Source organism: Harpia harpyja, chromosome 11 (genome assembly GCF_026419915.1).
Source record: "Harpia harpyja isolate bHarHar1 chromosome 11, bHarHar1 primary haplotype, whole genome shotgun sequence".
Taxonomy (NCBI): Eukaryota; Metazoa; Chordata; class Aves; order Accipitriformes; family Accipitridae; genus Harpia; species Harpia harpyja.
This window is the reverse complement of record NC_068950.1, coordinates 31,930,461-31,953,827: the sequence shown is the minus strand read 5'-3', so window position 1 is coordinate 31,953,827 and position 23,367 is coordinate 31,930,461. Positions and strand designations below refer to the sequence as shown.

Genomic DNA, 23,367 nt, shown 5'->3' with positions numbered 1-23,367 from the left:
GGCCACTGAAGAACATCAAAACAACCAACAGGTGGATCAGGCTGCCAAGATTGAAGTGGCTCAGGTGGACCTGGACTGGCAACATAAGGGTGAGCTATTTATGGCTCGGTGGGCCCATGATGCTTCAGGCCATCAGGGAAGAGATGCAACATATAGATGGGCTCGTGACCGAGGGGTGGACTTGACCATGGACACTATTGCACAGGTTATCCATGAATGTGAAACATGTGCTGCAATTAAGCAAGCCAAGCGGTTAAAGCCCCTGTGGTATGGAGGGCGATGGCTAAAATATAAATATGGAGAAGCCTGGCAGATTGACTATATCACACTCCCACAAACTCGCCAAGGCAAGCGCTATGTGCTCACGATGGTGGAAGCAACCACTGGATGGCTGGAAACATATTCTGTGCCCCATGCCACCGCCCGGAACACTATCCTGGGCCTAGAAAAGCAAGTCTTGTGGCGACATGGCACCCCAGAACGAATTGAGTCAGACAACGGGACTCATTTCCGAAACAACCTCATAGACACCTGGGCCAAAGAGCATGGCATTGAGTGGGTGTATCATATCCCCTATCATGCACCAGCCTCTGGGAAAATTGAGCGATACAATGGACTGTTAAAGACTACATTGAGAGCAATGGGGGGTGGAACTTTCAAACATTGGGATACACATTTAGCAAAAGCCACCTGGTTAGTCAACACCAGAGGATCTGCCAATCGGGGTGGCCCTGCCCAGTCGGAATTTTTACATACTGTAGAAGGGGATAAAGTCCCTGTAGTGCACATAAAAAATATGTTAGGGAAGACAGTCTGGGTTACTCCTGCCTCAGGCAAAGGTAAACCCATTCGTGGGATTGCTTTTGCTCAAGGGCCTGGGTGCACTTGGTGGGTGATGCGAAAAGATGGGGAAGTCCGATGTGTGCCTCAAGGGGATTTAATTTTAGGTGAGAACAGCCAGAATTAAACTGTATATTAGTTGCTATATAACCCTGCTACTGTATATTATCCTTACTATAATTATGTGCTATATCCATAGTACTATAGTAAGAATCACTTAGATCAAGCAAGAAAAGAACTGTGATAAAACTGAGCAAAGCGCAGTAGTGATGGAACCAGAACTGACTCCAGCATGCAACAATCCAACGGTGCACACCATCCTCCTGCTGCGCCAAATGTCACCTGCTTGTCACACTGCACTGAAGCCCAATTCTGCTCTACCGACTGAGAGGACTTTGCACCATCCCTCCTGCCCAGAAAGACTGGTATGACAGATGGAGCCCAGAGTCGGAAACTAAATGAACTCAATGAACATTTTATGAACATGACCCATGAACTAAAGGAATGATATCTCTGTGTGTGTATACATATATATATATATCATTGCTCATATGTCTTAAAGGGATGGAAAAGTGATGATTGATCAGGATGTAACTAAAGGTATGGGAACTGTGCATGACGTCAATGGTATAGAATAAGGGGTGGATACTGTCCTGGTTTCAGCTGGGATAGAGTTAACTGTCTTCCTAGTAGCTGGTACAGTGCTATGTTTTGAGTTCAGAGCGAAGAATGTTGATAACACTGATGTTTTCATTTGTTGCTCAGTAGTGTTTAGACTAATGTCAAGGATTTTTCAGCTTCTCATGCCCAGCCAGTGAGAAAGCTGGAGGGGCACAAGAAGTTGGCACAGGACACAGCCAGGGCACCTGACCCAAACTGGCCAACGGTGTATTCCATACCATGTGACGTCCCATCCAGTACAGAAACGGGGAAGTGGGGGGCAGGGATTCGCCGCTCGGGGGACTGGCTGGGTGTCGGTCGGCGGGTGGTGAGCAATTGCACTGCGTATCATTTGTACATTCCAATCCTTTCATTATTGCTGTTGTCATTTTATTAGTGTTATCATTATCATTATTAGTTTCTTCTTTTCTGTTCTATTAAACCGTTCTTATCTCAACCCACGGGTTTTGCTTCTTCTCCCGATTTTCTCCCCCATCCCACTGGGTGGGGGGGAGTGAGTGAGCGGCTGCGTGGTGTTTAGTTGCTGGCTGGGGTTAAACCACGACATCTGTCTTGTCAATCATTGATTTATTATTTTTTTTTCCTGTTGGCTCCACCTGGAGATGTCATATACCTCTCAAAAGCATGTAATCCGAAAAGATGCAGAACAAAGTTTTTATTTTTCAAACCAGTCAACTAGTTACCAGTTGTCCTGGTTTCAGCTGGGATAGAGTTAACTGTCTTCCTAGTTGCTGGTACAGTGCTATGTTTTGAGTTCAGTATGCGAAGAATGTTGATAACACTGAAGTTTTCAGTTGTTGCTCAGTAGTGTTTAGACTAAAGTCAAGGATCTTTCAGCTTCTCATGCCCAGCCAGAGAGAAAGCTGGAGGGGCACAAGAAGTTGGCACAGGACACAGCCAGGGCAGCTGACCCAAACTGGCCAACGGGGTATTCCATACCATGTGACATCCCATCTAGTATAGGAACTGGGAAAGGGGGGCAGGGAATCGCTGCTCGGGGGACTGGCTGGGTGTCGGTCAGCGGGTGGTGAGCAATTGCACTGCGCATCATTTGTACATTCCAATCCTTTCATTATTACTGTTGTCATTTTATTAGTGTTATCATTATCATTATTAGTTTTTTCTTTTCTGTTCTATTAAACCGTTCTTATCTCAACCCACGGGTTTTACTTCTTTTCCCGATTTTCTCCCCCATCCCACTGGGTGGGGGGGAGTGAGTGAGCGGCTGCGTGGTGTTTAGTTGCTGGCTGGGGTTAAACCACGACACCAGTTGATCTGACAAATATGTCACACAAATTTATCTTTGGGAAAAAAGTTTCCTCAGCTGATGCACGGCACTTGAGTGCAAGTTTGCTTAACAAAATCATAACTAATGCCCAACTTATTTTTCTGATTTGATATTTCATATCATAGACTCATAGAAAAGTTCAGGCTGGAAGGGACCTCAGAGGGTCATCATATCCACCTTCCTGCTCAAAGCAGGGTCAGGTATGAGATCAGGTTGCTGGGGGCTTTATCCAGTCTTTAAAACCTCCCAAGATTTTAACAAAACCGCACAACCTCTGTGGGTAACCGTTTCCAATGCTTGACTATCCTCATGGTGAAAAGGTTTTTCCTCATATCTTGCTGAAACCTCTCTTTTTTCAGTTTATGTCCATTGTCTCTCCTCCTCTCTCTCTGCTGGATTGGGGCTCGTGTTACTAAGGGCTGCGGCAAAAAAACCCCCCTTTTATTTCTCGTCAGTATTTCTGCATGCATTAGGGAGGACAATTCAATATCCTTCAGGCTCTAAGGCAATGAATCTAAACAAATTTTTTCTGCTCCTTATGTGCTGTATTAAAAGATGAAAACTCATTCTTGCATGTAAGGAAAACAGAGTTTCAATGAAGATCTGACCCAGAGACTGGAGAACACAGTTTTCCTATAAAAGATGTTCTTTCATTAAAAAGACTATTGTAACCTAAACACTTTATGATATATTTTCTTTCCAAAGAACTTCTTCAATCTCACTGAGCATGCTGAAGTCATTATATAGTTACTAGAGATGCTTCTTTGTCCATACAGACCTACTACAGGTTACATTTCTGCAGGAGCTTAAAAATGATGTATTAGTAGATATCCTTCTAAAAATACTCTTTTAAGTAATATGTATCTGCATCTTCCCAAACCTGGAAGAACCTATACAACAGCAAAGGAAATACAGCAAATAATTCAGGGCAAATAGTATATAACTATGAGAACTTTTACCACTGTATTTATTTAAATGAAGGGAAATGTCAAAATGTGAAAGCTAGGCACCTCAGTTTATTCACATATTTTACATTCAAAGGACCAACAGATTTTTTTTTTTTTCCCCCAGAAAAAAAGACTGCTGTTCTGTTTTCCAAAATTTTTACAGAGACATGGAATATACTTAATGAAGCACGCCACTGCAATGCATACAATGAAAGCCTTGTGTATATGGGAAAAAGATAAAAAACAAACAAATTTGACCATTACCAAAAGAAGTTTTCCTTTAATATAAATAAAATTCAGAGTAGTGCTTTATTTTAACAGACCACACAACAGTGGGATTTATTAACAACCACATATTTACAGTGCCTCACTGGTAAAAATACCGGGCTTCATCTGAGATCCTAGACACTTCCTGAGAAGGCAGTGTGGGCTGAGGATTGGTCAGCACTTCACATAAGCTAGGTGCTAAAAGGGTGACATTAAAGCATGCTTTTAAAATAAGTAAGATGGCAAAGGTGGAACTGCTGATGCATCGTGTTTATGCCCTGATCTGGCAAAACCTGCACCTCAAGTACTCCCTTTGATTTCAGTAGATCTATGTATGCTCCTAAGTTTAAATGCAGGATAAGTGTTTCAAAACCAGGAGCCTCAGAGGAAGACAACTGCTTGACTCAAAGATACTATGAGTAGAGAAAACTGCTGTAATTACAATTTTATGTGGTATGGAGGCACACAACCTTGAATTTAAATCCATATTCTTCTGCATGGGTGATTTCTACCACTTTACTTTTAATCTGATCCTACAAGGTCTGGATTCCAAATATCTCTACCAAGTGACAAACTTGTGAAAGCATCTTCTTCCCACAGCCTCCAAAATCATCGTGCCAGTTTAGCAGATCTCAGTGTTTTTGGCAATTAAATAAAATAAGAACCAGATCTTTGTCAAAGTATTCACAAAATAATCTTTCACTTATAAAATGGCTGTCCCACCATTCTTGTATCAGATCTGATGTCAGCTCTCTAGCTCTAAACAGTTCTTTAAAAGTTATAAAAATAAAGAATTGATTAATATACAAATATATATTTCAGAGTGATAAGAGAAAAATATTAAACAAATTCCTTTTTTAATCTACTTTAAATTAAAAGAAATGTTTTCAAAAGTCTGGGCTGAAGCAGATCTTTATCTATTGACTCTTTAATGGAACGCATTCCCTGCAGATGGCCACATACAACTTAAATTAAGAAGCTCATTACTACAAAAAGACAGCGAACATGTTTCCACTAGCAAAGCAATTCATTAAATCTAGTGTGCCAGTTGGTTTTTGGTATCTTGCTTTCAAGAACTGCAGTCATTTCTAATATTAGAAACAAAACCTAAGTCATGAAATGTCTTGAGCTTCTTTAGAAATTTGCTTCTTTCCCTGGTCTTCATTAATATTTGTTTTGCAATAATCCGGTTTGTTTTGTGTACTGTTTGTATACAGCATAATATAAATGCTCTGTTTGAATGCACACGTATGTACAAAACGAGTCAGTAATTCAGTTAAGAGATATGCCACCTCACTGGGTCATTTCATACTTTCACAATACTTTCACATACCATAAGTAATATCCATGACAATATCATCTAGGTTGCTCCCTTCTTCCACTGAGATGTTCATGCATGTTCTCCTTCCATTTATCTCAAGCAGCCGAAACAGCAAGGAACATTTTTGAACAACCTATAATACTCTTCCTGAATCTGAAATAAAAATATTGAATTAAAATATGAAATAGATTTATTAATAGGTCTATATGTCTTTAAACTCATTTTGTACTGCTGCTGTCACCAGAAGTTTTAAGGTGGGGCTGCTTTTGACTTTAGGACAGAATACTGAAGAAAGTATCATGTCAGGCTAGTGTGAGTGAATCCTGCTGCTAACTGGAAAGACTGGAAGTGAGTTTTGTTGCACACATTGCGTTATTTTGTCAGGTTAATGGCACTGTAACCAGTTTCGAAAAAACATGTTTCCATGTTTCATACATTGGTTTTCAAACGGGGACGAAATATGTGAGAAGGTAAAAATTGGACAGAGGTCCTGTCTCCGCTGAAGGCAATGGTAAAATTTCCCCTCTTCCCTCCTCTCCCCCATCAATGGCACAAGGATTTCCTCCCTTGCTCTGACAAAACATTTGCACCACAACTCTGCTTCAGGGCTGGGGACCTGCCTGTGTAGGTACACAAGGCTGCCTGAGTCGCTTCCCACGAGGAATGGAACACTTACCTTCCTAGACAACACGCAAAGAAATATGAAGATGAACATCCCCTGGAATGCGTTGAAGACTGTAAAAAGATATGCAGTAACCACAGATCCCTGGACGACATGGAGGACCCCGAAGATCCAGGTAGCCCCAAGGAGGAAGAGGAGAGCAAGAGCACCTCGGGCACAGGACCTGGAGAGGAAGGACACGTGAACAACATGCGGGCACGTGCTATTTTCCTTCCTTCACCGCTTTGGATGGTGAACGCTGCCTAGACAATTTTTTCACGGCTGCAAAGCCCTGAGAAGTGCAAATGCATGGGCTGCTCTTTAGGGTGTGCTGTAGCACTGTGGCACGAATAAGCTCACCTAATCACTGCAGAAGAGCAAAGGAGTAAAACTGGAGGGCCTTGAAACACTGGCTTCTTTAATCTTCAGATATGTTTTCTCTGGTGTACTGCAGCACCATATGATTTGATTTAAATCCACTGTTAGTGTAATTCCCAAGGAAAAACATATGTCTGTTATGAAGCATTCCCCCACTTTTCCTCCTCCCCCTTATCTTCCTTAAAAATAACCCAGAAAAATGTACAGTATGCTCTTAGGTCAGTACATGTGCGTGACATCAAAGGGTGCCCAGGCTGCCTCTCAGGTTCACTGCAGAAGACGGTGCCAGTTGTAAAACTAGACTTTCTTTCTCTCATTCTTTCTCTTTTAAAAAAAAAAGAAATTGTTTTTAGAACACAAATAGTCTTAAATAGTTCCTGGGTCAGCATATTGATGCTTTAAAATTATAGGAACTGATTGGCTATGATTTTTTTCTTCCAACATGCTGTAGAGCCCTGCTCACAGACTTGAGCAAATTACAGCGTGTTGTCTTGGAAATGAAGCCACTGATTACTTTCTTATTCATTCTCAGCCCAGTCATTGCAGGACTTCCTTTGAACAACAGACGTTTTTAGCACCGCTCCTCTGAAAATGAATAATTTTCAACTTCATTAAAACCAGCGCACCACATGAAGCTACGAAGGGTGAGGAATAAGAGAAAGTAATCAATCAAACAATTGCTAAACCCTAACTATAAATCTAGTGCAATGCATTGAAACTGCAGGAGTGTTCCTAAGCAACACAAACAGTAAGTTGTTTTCAATGTTCCCTGTAGTACACTTCAGCTTTTCCTGCACAAACGGTTTTCAAGGTCCCTATAAATCAGTTTTAAAGAGAGTGAGTTGATGGAAAAATCATAGCAGCATGCAAAGTAAAAATCCTGGAGAGAATCCTCCACATCCCCCCCAACACCCCAGAAGCACAATGTCCTACTGTAGACTTTTTACAAATAACATGAATGGCTTGATTTTCTTATCACTGAATTACTTGTTACTTCAAGGCAAATATTTTGGTCCCAATTCAGGCATAAGTTTTGAAATCTGGTTTGGCTTGCATAGAGGCTGTGGAAAGTGCTTAAGAAAAAAGGACAATTACTTCTTTAACCTTGCCATCAGCCTTTACCCTCTGGTCGTTATGGGCCACTTGTATTCCTCATACACCTCCCACACAACCCCCGTGTTACCGTACAAGGTATTGCTCAATGGGAATAAAGACTGCAAAATCTACCTCCAAATCTATATGATGGGATAACAGAAAAAAAAATCTTTTTCTACAAATCTTCCGGAAGATTTAACTGTTATTTTTGAATACTCACTTTCATTTCTGGCTGTATTTAAACTTACAGAAAGTAGAATTTGTATTAAATGGCAAACTTACCTTATATTTTCATAACAACTAACTTCTGGCTTTAACATTGCAGTGTGTCGAAATACTTTATAAATAATCACTCCGAAAGCCAACAAATTAACCTGAGGGGAGTGAAGAAAGGAACTTTTAGTTCAAACCAGGATGCTTTTGAATTTCAGTAACCGTTACACATTTAAATGAAACAAGTCAGATAAAGTTTCTGTGTATTTGAAACCTACAGAACCCAGTGCCGGGAGGGGAAAACCCCCACCCTTTTCTGATCCACTTCTATTAAAAAAATATGAGCTCTGTAATAAACATTGATCAAACAGGGCTGTAACTCTACCTTATCTCAACAGTATCACCACCAACAGTCTGCAAATGTTTATTGATTTTATTGGTAAATCTCTTCGATTTCCTGCTGAGATTTTATTTCTCTAAGTAGAGATGTTTAAGAAAAGAAGAGAAGAAGAAAAGAAAAAAGAAAACAAACGACAAGAAAAGAAAAGAAAAGAAAAGAAGAGAAAAGAAGAGAAAAGGGAAATGGAGAAAACCAAAAAAGCCCCTCCCCCTCATGGATTTCCTATTGTACTGTATCGTGTAGATCTTGACAAAATGTATGTCTTTTGTTGCTGAATAACATTAATAACATCATATGTTCTGAGGTCTTTGGGGTGTGAAAACTTTCAAGTGGCACAAAAAAACTTCAAGGTTTACACAAAAAATTTTTAAAAAACTAACTTTGGTTGAAAGGCTCCTTGCTGCGCATTCTCTCTTATATTTTATGTTTGTTTCATTGGTGAATAATTTCAGTATGTTTTTTTCTTGCCTTCTTTATAATGGCATCACTTTGAGTTTGAAACAGAAAAAAGCAACTAAAAGAAGCAGTTTAGCAAATGATGCTCAATTATGGTTCTGAACCTGTGTTTGCTTGGCTAGGCTTCACTGATCTTTCATTTAAATTTATACTGCATTCCTTTAACAATGTGGATGAGTTTGCTTTCTCACTTTTAAAAAAAATTCTTATTTTGCTTTGCAGCATTTAACATCAGAATCTATTAAAAATGTTAGTAAATGAACCAAATTTTAGCTGGATGTCATCCAGATACTCTTTGTAGATTCTTGGTTGGAATCCCTTGGTGGGTTCCTGTGGGCTTCCAGCTGTAGAACGAATAGAATTAATGTCTTCCCCAACTTGTTTCTCCAGAAAGGCTGTGTGGTTTTCCTTCCTCCTTCTTTTTCTTTAAAAAAAAAATCCTCCGAAATGAAAACAAAAGGCTGCTGTAGGAGCACAGCATCACTTTAAAAAGAATCACTTTCATTTGTTAACGCTTGTTATGTATGTCCTCAGAACATTTTTGTTGTGTCAAGGGGGGAGTATCTGATATTAAATGCAGGCTCTGCTTTAATTAGCTGCATGCTCATACTTTAATACAGCATAATGTATTTACAATTTGATAAGACAGGAGATAGAGCTGATTAGCAGTTTAGGGAATTAATCCTTCACTGAATACCTTGTATTTGCACTGATCGTGAGAGCTATTCTGAAGCTCCTTATATTTAAAATTGTAATCTATAATACCTCCTAAACCAGCAATTTTTCAAAGTTAATTATAAGTCAGTCAGCAGTTGTGGGTAATTATATGCAGACTTACTTTTTATCTTATATTTGTTGGTGAATAATATATCAAATAACTTAGTGCACACACTGTAATCTGCATAACCCACGTAATATACTTATTAATCTGAAAAAGGTCGGGTGAAATGTGATCAAAGTACCACGAGCACGGAGAATACGCACCGCTACTTCTTCAGAAACTATCAAGATTGCAGCACAAACCACGCGACCAACCTTCCTCTCTGCCAGCCCATCACCAGGATCACTAAAGTCAATGAAAGCCTGCCTTTTGCCATTAATAGGCTCTGTAAGAAGCTCTGTGGGCCAGCCGCCCTTGTCCTTTGGCCACGTAAACCAGCTGCAGAACTGGAGAGGTTTTGCTGAGCAAGGATGGGGCAGGCAACAGGCAGATGTGGGGCCTCGCGGCACCGGACTCCATTTCTCTTTGTCCCAGCGGGGCTTCTTTACACAAATACTATTTACACTGTCTGTTGCACAGGATAATAGGATTTGGCCCTCTGCATTAAAGTAATACCCATTAACTATGATCTTTTCATTCATCAATCCATTCTAATGGGAATAATCTGTACATATCGGGGGAATGGGAGAGGTTAACACTGGCTTCTCGGAGTCAGCTGCCAGAACACAATTATTGTACAATACGTCTCAGGTAGCCTCACAGGAGGTAGTGTTACAGGGTAATGAGGGTGAGCTTAACTTCTGAGATACCCGGTCATTTCCAAGATTTATGAAAGTCTTAAGTCATTTTTTGCCCCATTTTGAAGCACTCCATTATTAAAAAATATCTATAGCAAAGTACATAGACTGCCTTTACACAATGTCTAGTGTCTCAAAACAGTAGCTTTTAGGCAGCATTGCATTTTTTTTTTTTTCTTTTCAGCCAAAGTTAGAGTCCTCTGGAACTGCGTTTTGTCCTTTGGGGGACAAAATAGGTAACAACAAAATAGTTGTAACTTTCCTGTGACAGACACAGAAATGCAGTAAAACTTGAGGGAAAACAATAACATGAACTCAAGGGTAAATCCAGGAGAAAAAACTAGCCAATGTTAATAACGGTTCCAGTGTGGCTTTTGGAGAAAACTGGTAATCCAACAGGTATCCTAAACTTAACATATTCTGCTTCAACCTGATGCTCTGCATATTCTTTGCCATGACATACCAGTAGCCTCAGCTATTTCTGGGAGATGTAAAGTAAAAAGTTCACGTTGGACGGTTGGACTGAGTAGGAATACTGAGAAGTTGGACTGAGTAGGACTAAAGGGGAAATGGCCTTTATATAACTGATATCCCCAAAGAGCCATAGGTATTTCAACAAATGGGATGGGAAGTCAAATCACCCAAAATGCCTGGCCAAAGATACAACCACTTAGGACATTTGAATTTGTATCCAAAACTGAGCTTCAAATGAGCAGAAACAGAGGTAGTAGGCTGTAAAAGTCATCCAAAATATAGAATGGCAGAATCCTGGATCCCCAAATCTTCCAGCTGGGACAAACTGAGGAACTTCTGCATGACAGACACTGAAACATCTGCTTCAGCTGCTACTTATAGCCAAACATTGTGTTTTTTACTTACTTTGGTTGTAATCGCGTGTTTTCATTTTTGTAATTAAAGCACAATCTTCAGATCTTGTTGAACAAACCTTCGATGACGTTATAATTAAGGCTGCCTTAAGGTGATAGGCAAGGTGAATGAGAATGAAATGGCAAACATAAGGCACGCTGTCTCCAGAGAGAGCAAGATGTGCAGGCAGCTGTGAAACCGAGCTCAGGACAGGCTTTGCACGGGCCTGGGAAGCGCCAGCCTGGGGACTGCTGCTGCCACGTGCCAGCTTTGGGGAGAAGGTACCTGTATAATGAGGAGAGCTGCTCTGCGGCTTTGGGCAAACCCAAGGCATGAAATGTTGTGGCATGGCCACAGTTCTATCAAGTGAATAACGACGTTACAGTGTGACACGGCAAGTTCTTATGCCTTTGTTTTCAGTGTTATTACATGGCTGAGCAGTCAGAGAAACTGCTGCGTGTCCTGAGAGGGGATTCTCGGCAAGTCTAATAGGCTAAAGGGGAATTGCATTGATTCCAAGACCAGAACTGATTTTTTTTTTTTTTTTAACAAATGACCCCAAACTGCTGTTGGGCAAACAGTGCACTCAGTCCTCACTATTTCACAAAGGAAACCTCTGACTTTCTTCCTGCAAGCCCAATTCTGTGAGATGCTGAGCATCCTCAGGCCTCCCCCTCCCCAAGAATCCATGGGAATCAGGTTTCACTCAGCAAGCTCAGGTACACTACAAGACTAATTTTAATAATTAAACTATTCCTTTTTTTTTTTTTTTTTTTTTTTCAGTGGTTAATCAAAGACAAGGGCTGATATAGCAACAGCCCCTGCTCATAGCATCTTCAGGGAATCATTTCTCCTTAAAGATATTTGTAAAAGTATTTTTAGCTTTCTTAAATTCTACAAACATTGTGGTATATTTGCGAACAAATGGTAGGAAACTTAAAATACATTTATGTGAAATAGATATTAAATAAGGGCAATTATTAGGATCCCATGAAATCGGGGTTCTGTAGATATGGGCAACACATTTATGTATCTGCATAACCCAGGATAGTCTCCAAGGAGCCACAAATCTGGATGAGCTAGGTTTTATTGTACACCCATGACTTAGTTTAAAGGGAGGATGGTAAGTGTTTGGTGCATCCCCCTTGGGGAGATGACTTGTGTGAAGGGTCACAAGGATTTAGGACTTTGGAGTGACTTCTGGCCCCATTAAACTGACGGCAGAACTCCTGTTAAATGGTAAAACTCCCATTGCCTCCAGCGTTGTCAAGGCTTTACCTCTACACATCATAGAGAGTGGCAGTCTCAAGGGATTCACAGGCAACAGTGAATACTGCTGTGGGTTTCACTCTGCAGATTAGCACTTGCATGTATCATGGACGCACACTGTGGAATAGAGCAGGATAGTGAAATTTTTCCTGCAGCTGTGTTTTGGGGATCTCCGTGGTACAGTTCCCATGTTCACAACTGTGACGCTGGTGGGCAAGATACAGCAGGCACACAAGGAAGAGTTCAGAGCTGTCTGGAGCGGTACAAGTCCTAGGATCAGATCTGACCCACAGCTGCAGCAGCTGCCTGGATAATTTCCTCTTGTAAAGAAATTCACAGGAGAGAAAAAGCGATTGCAAATTCAGAGAAATTTCCTGGTGCTTTCCTAATCATCTTGTCAACAATAAGGAGGTTGTGCCAAAGGAATTGGCCTGGGGAGCTCTGTTCAATCAATCACATGTATTTTAGGATAGGATGGGAAAAACTGTGTGTGGTGTTAACCTACCTCCACCTAGAGCTAGGATGGCTTGGTAAATCTGTTTGCAGATTTGCATCCCTCCCTCTGTCTCAATACTACCACGGCTAACTGGCATAGGCTTCTGTAATGAAGGAAACCTGCCCAACAGTGGGCATGGGTAGAGCAAGATACTGCTGCTTTGTCTTCTACTCCTAGCAGCTCTGGGACCCCCACAGCAGAATTTCACCCATTCGCAGTTTGTAGAAGAAAATAATAGAGTTGTATGCATATCAAGACATAATAATATTTACTCAGTTCTTTTTCCTAAGATGAAGATCCAGAAGAGCACTGAGAAACAGTCTCATCTATTGTCTAAGCAAATTACAAACTTCTCTGTTGATTACTAACCATATTTTGCAAACTAAGTAATAATATAAAAATGAGCACGTAGGTCCTAAGATGCTACACGTTCCAAGCTGTTCGAGTTCTGCTAATAGCATATTGCTTAGCAACTGCTATATTTAAAATAGGTCCTTAATTCCACTGTTAAATGTACGTATTTTACATACTAGAAGAGTAACACAATGTTCTATCCTCAAGTAAATATGATGTTAGTGCTTCACACTGCATGAAACCCTCTCTGTGTAGGTACAGAATGATAGCTATTTTTAGTTGAGCACTGAATGGTATGAAATACACACAATTTAATAAAGCATGCAAAACATCTGCCTGCAAATAAAAATATTTGCACTCATGTTGAAGAGTTGTAGTTTCTTTCATAATTAATTACAATTAAATTGTAAGATACTGAGTGAAGTGATATGTCATCATTTTGCCCCATCAAGGTAGCTGACAGCTGTCAAATTTGGCAACTAAGAAATCTTTTTTTCCTTCCTCCCCTCCTCCCTCTTTTTAAGGAGGCAAAAGAGCACTTGAAAGCTCAGAGGGAAATGGCCCATCTTTCATGGCGGCAGCTCAGTTAGCACCTGGACATCTGCTAAAATGAAACAGATCAGGATGAGAGGCATTCAAGAAAATTTTGTCCGACATTTTTGTGTTGAAAAATGTCAGTTCATTAGCACTAAAAGACATTTACTGTTTTAGACTATACTTTCACCAGGAAAGGCTTCCTGAATAGGATAGCTTTTCTGATTAAAACCAGAAAGGACACTCCTGAACAATGAAAATCCCCGTGGACAGGGCATTTATCCAGGATGTTGGAGACAGGGGCACAATTTTCTCTTGTACTTAATATTCAGGCTAGGCTATGACCCTTAGTTTCTCCAGCCCCTGTAGCAGCTATTCGCTGCTATTGCTCTGTCAGCCTTGCTGGGTCTATTCCGTGCCATATAAATAATTAAATATTCACTGGAGCAGGGAGACCTGGATCTCCCTCACTCCCCAGTTCCTCATGCAGGCCTATCTAAAGACAGTTGTTTTTTTAACAGTGGAGTAATTGTTTAATATGAGACTGAGTTTTTGAGGCTATTTCCAATACACATGTATTTACAGAATGAAAAAGGAATTGGTAATTTCATATATGATATCCTTGTGTAAAAGATACACTCCAGCCTTTCAAAACTTATTAAAACACTTTAAATACCAGCCTTTTAAGGCTCTCTAGTGTTACAAAGAGGAGAAGGTATAAGAAAGAGGCAGCTAATTCTAAAGATTCAGACATACTAGTTCTGATTCAGTCTGAGCACTTTACATTCAAACTTCAAAAACGAAACCCCCAAATCATTCCCTTTTCCTTTCTTAGTCTCTGTCTCAATAATTGATGAAACCATCTATATGCTGATGTCAGATCTCACAAAAAAGAATGAGAAAATTTCTCCTGCTGCTCTCTTAGGCATATACTTGAATTTTTTACATATATCATATTGAATTTGGCTCTTTCAAAAAATGTCTGAAGTTCAGAGCAGCTGTATCTGTATCATTCTTTACAATGACCCTCATTATGAGTGTTTGAATTAATGAGCTTGTGATGGTCTGAATTCTGCCACAGAGAGCAATACATTTCTGTCTTTCTGGCTGTATAGCTAATGGCTGGGTAAAATGACAACATTCAGTGGGTCATCGTTATTTCAGTCAGGGGAGAATGGAATTAAGCTATTAACAATACAACAGTTTAGGCTTCAAAATGAAAATGTATGCCATATTAATTGCATAAAATTGGACACAAGCTGGCAGTCAAACAGTCTGGGTTTCGCTCCTGACTGATTTATCTCATTATCACGTCCCCAGTGAATATACCTTCTTGAATGCTTTAGGTATACAACAGCAGTCTTATCTGGGAATAGAAAATGTAACAAAAACATTAACAAATGCCTTTAGTCTATATTTTGGGGAAATATTTTCAATCATGCAGGATTAGAATTTTATGATTCTAAGATTTTAATAATTTCACTTGTTTTAAAAATTAAAACATAGCTAAAGGAGTTTATTTCAAACCCTGTATCAGGAAATACATAATTTTTACATAGGGTTGCTCTTTATATATGAATACTTCAAAGTGGTTCTTTTACATACCTCAGTCTGTAGATTTAGACTCAATTAAATGTTTCCTTTATATTTCTAGAACACTTATAGCAAGCTGTAAATAAATATATAAATAAATAAATGGGATTTCTATATTTTTCGTCAGAGTAAACAGCTTCTCAGACTTCTGGATTCAATGCTGTTTCTTATTGGATTGCAAAGCTAAACACATACTGACCTAAATATTTTTCTTTAACCTCAGTTCTGCAGCCAAGGGCAGGAGGGATGAACCAATAGATCTGTATCTGACCTCAGCCATAAACGTTAGCCCAACTAGATCGAGTGGTAGGACTGGGGTCTATCCTGCTTGCAGTGTAATTAGTTACTAAATTTACTCCTCTCCTTTTCCAAGAAGCTTTTGAGAAGGTGCATTTACTTGGGAGTTGGTAATGACATAAATCAGGCTGTTTAATGAACTGATTCTGGATGCATCAAAGACTTCAGACTACCTGTTACACCCCTCCCATGGTTTCTTTGCATAAATGCAAACCTGCATTAGGCTGCATCTGGAGCCTTATGCAGGAGCCCTATAGGAGTATTTTTACCTGGCAAAGAGGAGTGAAATAGTTGTATATTATCTTTTAGCACAACTAGCTTCAGTGAATGGATGAGCTACCAGGAGGGAGGCAGCATCAGGAGCACGACTGAGATGGAGTCTGACAACAGGCTGTATTTGCCATTTTGGAGATGTCAGTAGTTGGCAGAAAGCTGTCCATGCCTGCTACAGCTTGCCAAATCCTCTGAAGAATTTGGCCCTTTGCTTTTTAGAAATATTCACAATTCTGCTGTGGATGTGTTCACAAAATCCCATGCTGTGGTTTACGATCTTACCCAAAGCCACAAAAAGCTCTTTCAATGACCAAATGAGATTTCTGAACAGAGTATTCACTTGCAATTACTACTGTGATTTTAAATTTGCTTCTCTGAATGCCTGTGAGTGATGAATCAAAGGGGCAGTAGAATAGTGGAAGAAAATATGATTTGAGTGAGAAAATATGTAGCGTGGATGTAGTCATTACGTAATTACTAAGAAAGTCCAAAAGACATCATCAGTCTATGTCAAGCATCTAAAGCCAACCTATGGTGTCCTTTCAATGAACAAATTAGGGTAAGCATATGTGTTTATAGTAATTGTGCTTATAGCAAGGCAATGTAAAGAATCACAAAGAGAATATTAAGCAACTGGAGAAAAAAAAAAAAGACCAATTCAGACAGTGTGGCTTTCCTGAAAAAAAAAAAAATCCACTGAGGCTTAATATACATGGATCCTTTAAAACTGTGGGCACAGTTTATCTCACTAGAAAAGAAGGATGCTTGGGACACTTGGGACGTTAATCTGCACCAAGCTGTGGGACATCTCAGGAAATCTGCACAGCCAGCTGGCAACTGCGGGTGCTCTTCTGCTCCCCTTTGGCACGCACCTGTACTCCCTCACCTGCTGTTTCTGCTTGCTTCACTATTGACGGCAGCAGACACGCTTGACTTTTCAAGTCTAAGGTCCTTCAGTGAATGTGAGGGGGAACTTCTTCACATGCTTTTTCTTGTAACACTACTAGCTAAGTTGATTAAAAAAAAAACAAAAAAACCAAACCAAACCAAACAACTTTTATACGGAACATCCTTCAAGGACCTTAGAGCCTTCTGTGATGAATTTGTTCCTATGTTACAACATAAAAGCAACTAATTTTCATGTTGTAGACTAATGGCCACAGCCTCTTTTTCCAAGTCTTTCCAGGGACTTTAGAACAGGGGCTTTAATGACAGAGGGAAGGAAGGAAAAACCTTAATTTCACATGAAAGCCCTGGTCTTCCTGAGAAACTGCCCTCATTGTGTATGGCATTATGGAAGCTGTGGCTTGGAGATTAAAGCTGGGCCTGTCCACTGAACAGGGCAAGTACTTTCCGACTCAGTGATTATTTAGCACAGCAAGTATTGTTGTTGCTGAACAACATTGAGGTTTGAACTAATCTGTTTCAACCAAAGTTGCATACTCGGTCTTTAATGTCACTATATAATTAATTATCTCCACTTTATCCACAATGGCATAAGAAATGCAATGGACACACCTTTATCTGAAGTCACAGAGGGGCTAATGAAAAGGGGACTATATTCTTTTATAAAGAATAATAAAGCCATTGCTAGTCCCTGTAGGAAATTTATTTCCACTAAAAAGGCAGACTGAGGAACAAGAGTAGATAAAAAAGTGTTTAAAACAGCTATTTTCTGAAAAATGTACAGTAAACGGTACAGAGTATACTTTTCTCATCTATAAAAAGTATAACTAGGCATTTATCACAAATAACCCTTTGGACAAAAGACAAAAACCCCCACAGAATTTCCAAAGCACAAATATTCACTAAAAAAATGTGAGATGGTGGTATGGTTTGTTGTGATGGAGGTCAGAAGTCAGACAACTTTTTCGGTAGTAATCCTTAGAATATCAAGAAATATCAAGAGTAATGAACATGAGCTGCTTCACTGAAGGAGTAATAATGTGAAGAAGCCTGAAGAGGCAGTGTACTTGATTACACCAGTGTGGTGTGATTGACCTCAGAGGGGATGCTTTTTTTTTTCGTTTTTCCTTTTTTTTTTTTTTTTTTAAGTGGGAGCAATGGACTGTCAGATCATGGTCAATATTGAAGTCTGGGAAAATGTAAAATTTTAAACTCTGAGTATTTACTTTTCTACAAGAAAGATGTTCAGTTTGAATGGCCTAGATTAAGTACATGAAATTTGTGAGTGTATGAGAAAACAGCAGAGTAATGGATTTGCCAGGAAATTCTTCTGCATTGATTGCAGCAGTATTAACTAATCCTGAATCAACCTAAATGTACAGAACTGAGCAAGTATTAGAGCTGTCCAATAAGATCTGATGAATGCGCTATTCCATTAATTTTACCTTTTTTGTTGAATAAATTATTTGACAAATAATGGTAAAATTCATCAAATAAATTATCTGATGAATATATTTTTTAAGTAATCGACTAGCTCTAATGAATATGCAGGCAGTTCCTTAATGAAAAACATTACTCTACTGTTAGCTTGCTTTCATCACTCATATGTCACTTTTTTTGTATTTTGCAACTGCAATCTGTATATTTTATTCATTTACCCATTCATTTATACAGGGGAAGTTCAAAACAGTATGGTTAATCAATCACTGCAATTCTTAGAATATATTTGCTTTACAGTTGATTATTCATTACATTTATTACATACAGGAATGCTTAATAAAAAGAACTTGGCTTTTCTGAGGACACCTCTCCCAAGAACTATTCTTGGCTTATGTATTCCAAGTCAAGTTTACAAGGATGCTCTGAAAATTGCAGGGTCCATTTATAAGCCATTTTTGTAGTTGCAAACACTACAATTACCAATTGTTTCAAGAAACTGGAGCTTGAAGCCAAGCCAGACACCTTCAAGGTCCCTGAAAACACACATTAGAGGAGTAAACCACGGAAGAGCGTACAGGAGCCACCTTCTCACTGAACACTGCTAGGATGTTTGGATAAAAGCCACAGAGAGGATTATTTGGATGATGTTCAATTTTGGAAATGTTCCAAACTCAAAGAGCAAGTCTGTATTTTGTTATTACAGAGGTGATCTCAGCAAATGATACTGAGAGATTTATACTGTTAAACAGCAAATTGCACCTGTTAATGTTACACGTCACACTTCTGAGTGCTGGTTCCTCACAGAGGTATGCCAATTCATTGCTGCACTGACAGTGGGTACAATAGTCAAGCCTGCATGACTCTGTCAATACTGCAAAGGGGCAAACCATGTTATCATGGGTGATTCTGAACTTGCTGCATGAAGCTCAACTGAACAGATTTAATGGGAGAAGGTTGTGGGAGAGAGGTATATTAGAAGGGTTGCCTATAGCTGCACTTGGAGTAGCAGCAATTCTCTTCCAAATTTTCCTTTTAATGGCTTGTAGACTTTCATAAGTACAGCGTTAATGGTCTTTGCCCAGCTCTTCCAAATGACGTCATTTCTACTGCCAGTTGGACAGCTAATATATAGCTGTCCCTCACGATAGGTACAAGTGGAGGGACTTATCCTGTGTCCACAGAGTTTAAAAGATGAAGTTTCCAAAAACGTCAGTGATACAGAATAAAGCCCTTACATAGGTCTGCTCCCACTCAACACAGAGTGAGCTGTGAAGCCAGAGGTGGGGAAAGCCATGCAGAAGTCCTCCACAAAGGGAAGGAGTTTGTTATTGGCTGACATTACATGCTCATCAAAACCGCAGCCACATTACCCTGCAGACAAAAGGGTATTTCCATTCTACACACTTCTTATTACAGGGAGATTATTATTGTAAGGGTGTATTACAAAAGAAAAGAAAATGTTCTAGGGATTTTTTTTTTTTTTTTCATTTTCATACCTTTTATCTCTGGAGCTTATATTTGTATTTGCCTCAATCAGGCATGGGTTGTGGTGTGTGTGAATGTTTGTCCCTTAAAGCTTGTGATAAACTCACTTTTCTATTAAAAAGTTTAAATACTTGTTATAAAAAATTTCTCCATACTTGTATGCTTTGATCTAATCTACTGCATAGTTTTAGCTAAAATGGTTGTGGTTCTAAAGATTACAAGTATTAGGAGGAAGAAATAAGTTGTAGAAATTATCTTCAGCTTGCAGCTTGCTTTACAAAGGTTTAAAATGCCCTTTCTTTGCTAACTCCATCTAAAGAGCTTCTGACCCACTCCTTTTCATGTACAGTCGCCAATCTAATAATAATAATAATAATTTTTAGATGGGATCAATAAGGCCATTGCTTTGCACCTAGGAATTCTAATAGAACCTTAATATTAATAAGCAAACATCTTCAGAAGTAGTTTTTCTGCTTAGGCAATCAGAGGAGAACTTAGTTTGTACTCCTGATAAACACTTGAGCTCCCTATGCTTCACTATTACTGCAGATTTAAAGTCCAAGGATGTGTTTGAAACAACATTCCCTGAGACAGAAAATCCAATGGTACAGAACCAGTTCTGTTGTTTGGCATTTACAGGCTGTCTCAAAGGCATATTACAGGTTAATCCAAACCACAAATATCCTGGGTCCCCATTCACAGAAACTGAAGGCACCATTTGCGTACATGGGCATTCGTGCTGACAATGAGTTTAATGTTTTTGTGCAAGAATCAGATTTGTAGTGAGCAGATCTCAAGAGATTTGGTATCCAAACTCTCCAGGCTATCTTGGAAAGCCTGCAAACTCAATGCTATTAGTGGACGAAGCCCAGGATTAAAGGTAAGCCTGAAGCTGCCAGATTTTGCAGCTTTCTATATGAGGGTTGTGGTGCCCTATCTGGTTATCCCAGAACAAAAATTATATTTCCTTTTCAGGGTCCTTAATTAGTAATTTTTTTTTTCTTTTTTTTTTTTGTTTTAATTAGCTGTGGGTAGAATGGAAATCTTGGAAAGAGATCAGCTCCTGTAATTAAAAGGACTTCCTGAGTGGCACTACTTTGGGAAGGGTTTAATCTTTGTTATGGTGGTGCCCGTGCAGTATGCTCAACAGGAAGACTGGACAATGGAAGCAGAATTACCACCACCAACATGCCTTCCATAGCGCAGACATCCAACACCAACTTCACCTTCTAGAGTCAGTGCCTATTTTCATAAGGTTTTCCATATTTTCCTTAGACAATAACCTGGATAGAGTGCGAGCAAATTACCTAGCTCCTGCACTCTTTGAAAACACCCCTCCTGCAGTTCAGGCTTCAATTTGCTATCACCCCATGAAAACAAGCTGTCCAAACGTTCAAAAAAAATCACACAGCAGATGAAGCAGCTTGCTGAAAATGGGTTGCCTTTCCTCCCAGGTCTAGTAGTGCATGATTATGAACAGACAATAATAGAGGTATGCAAATACTGTGAAAACAAGTCGTCACAAAATACTTCGATAACACACAAAAAATAGCAAAACAACCACAGGGCTATTTTCTGTCCAGCTACAGCTCCTTTGTATGACTTCACTTAGGCAAAGGAGTGGGAGAAAAAAAGAAACTGTCTGGCTGCTATCCTCATCTGTAGGAGGACTGCATTGGTGCATTAGGCCTGTATCAACTTCTGTCACCTCCTCTTTTTCTTTTAATTTGCAGGGATTGCTGGAAGATCTGGAGTGCTCAAAGAATGGCTACGGGCCTGAGACAGCTTGCAGGATTTGCCTCTGCGGCCAGCTAGACTTATATCAAAGCCACTGCAGAGCTGCTCTGCCTCTGTACTGTGTACCTAGGATCCCGCATCAGGCACAGCTCAGCTGGAGCTGAAAACAAGGTTACAGAAGCATAAATTTAGGGCATTTTGTGTATTTTAAGAATGCGGTTTTCCTGTGCTAACAGTGCAGTGATACATCACTGCCCATAAATCTTCACCTGAAGGCAGATGAGGAACAGGAATGACAGCAACAACAAAAAAATCCCAACCCTGCTGCCTTCTTGGAAGAAGGAGATAAGGTCCGAAGAGGAAATAGGAAATTGCCAACTTAAACCTAAGAATTGTAGGAATGTCCTAGTAAGGGATGGTTTCTCCCCATGATTTTATTTTACCGTAGTAACCTGTCGGCCATGAGGGCCATCTGACCCCAGAAGCAACCAGCCAAGGGAGGTTATGGTGCCTTGCCTCTCTTAAAGTCTGCTGTCCTCACCAGGAGGGTGAGACGGGGAGGCATCACCCTGCAGCTGCACCTGGCAGGTTGCTCCCAGCCTCTCCCAAGGCTGCAGTAGCAATTTGGGGTGGAATTTGACCGGAATTATACTTGATACTTTAATCAGCTTTGAAATGGCTAATGTATTGCATTAAAACTGGTTTACTATCATTTCGTGTGTGTTAGGCACTACCGCTTCTTCTCTTCTACAAATCCTCACATTTATCACCAAATAGCTTAAAAAGCAACAAAGGGTTATAAGTGACTTGACCACAGATGTCACAAGGCCTCACCATTGTACCTCCTCCTCCTGTTAGCTCCAGCTATTGCCAGATCACTGTCAACCCAGTCATACCCCATAATGCTACATTACAGTTGGAATGGTTTGTTAAACTTTATAGCACTTAGAAAGGCTCCCGAGGCACCAAAAATGTCTTGATTCAGAATTGAACTTATAATACCTGCCAAATTTGCAGGTTTGAAACCACTTCCAATAAGAATTAAAAAGGCCCTCTTCACAGCTGAAATAGGGCTATCAATACTTGACTTGTCTGCCCATGTGAAATTGTGGGTTCTTTTCTCTGACGTCGCAATTTAGTTTAAAATGGCTTTGATGATGACAGGGTACACGCGAGTGATAAAACCATAAAGATGACAGTCTAATCTCACAAAGATGACCGATCACTGATAAGAGATTAAGTCACACAACATTTGAAAAACCAGATTATCTGTCTGCTAGGATAGTGTCTGTGTACACCACCTGCTGAGCCATGCTGAGATGCCAACAACATACTTCTTAAAAAGCAGAAATGCTTCACAGAATTTCTCAAACCATTGGGATAAAAGAAAGAAAGTAAGAAAAAAAGCTCTGATCTTATATTGAGCTTTTTTTGTCAAACATTCATTTTTCAGGCTAGTAAAGTATTTAGAAGTACAGCATATAAATAATTTAGAGACACTATAAAAAGATCTAAATTAGCCAATTCTGCCCTATAATTAGCACTCACAGCTATGCTGGCAATGGGTGGGTGATTATTAAACACCTTTTATTATCAGTTTTATGTACTACAATAAAAAATGAAAATTATACTTACAAGAATTATTAGACATGCTGGTCCTATAAAACTCCATATAAAGTTATTCTTCGTGCTGAGCCAACATCTGAAAAGTAAACAGCAGAAAATGCCTTGAAATGTGCTATTGTGACTATTGCATCCTTATGTACAGTGGTTTGGACACAGAAACAGCGACTTACACCTCTGTGGTGCCATAGTACTTGTATCCCAGTGCAGCGGAGATTCCAACGACCACGGCTGGACTGACATAGCCAAAGACATAGAAATTCTTGTGCAAGAAACCCTTGTTGTAGATGACTCCCACAACTATAAGGTAGAGGTGAATACCTTCGATGCACATCCACGCAAAAGCAGCTAGAAGGAAATAATGGAGTAATCCAGCAGTAATCGAACAGAAGAGCTAGAAATTCAATCAGAGAAAGCAAGAGTCATAA

At 39.7% G+C, this 23,367-nt stretch overlaps 1 protein-coding gene across 3 annotated transcripts in view; it reads right to left on the bottom strand.

Moving 5' to 3' along the window:
- Positions 1–4,008: 4,008 nt before the first annotated feature.
- ADGRL4 (adhesion G protein-coupled receptor L4) overlaps positions 4,009–23,367 on the bottom strand; it is a 76,778-nt gene continuing 57,419 nt past the window's right edge. For all 3 annotated transcript variants that reach the window (XM_052801620.1, XM_052801621.1, XM_052801619.1), the window contains 5 exons: positions 23,113–23,333; positions 22,952–23,018; positions 7,761–7,852; positions 6,021–6,189; positions 4,009–5,497 (listed from right to left, as the gene is read on the bottom strand). In XM_052801620.1, coding sequence (XP_052657580.1) covers positions 5,435–5,497; positions 6,021–6,189; positions 7,761–7,852; positions 22,952–23,018; positions 23,113–23,333 — 612 coding nt within the window. In that variant the 3' untranslated portion in view covers positions 4,009–5,434. The remainder of the gene's footprint in view (positions 5,498–6,020; positions 6,190–7,760; positions 7,853–22,951; positions 23,019–23,112; positions 23,334–23,367) is intronic.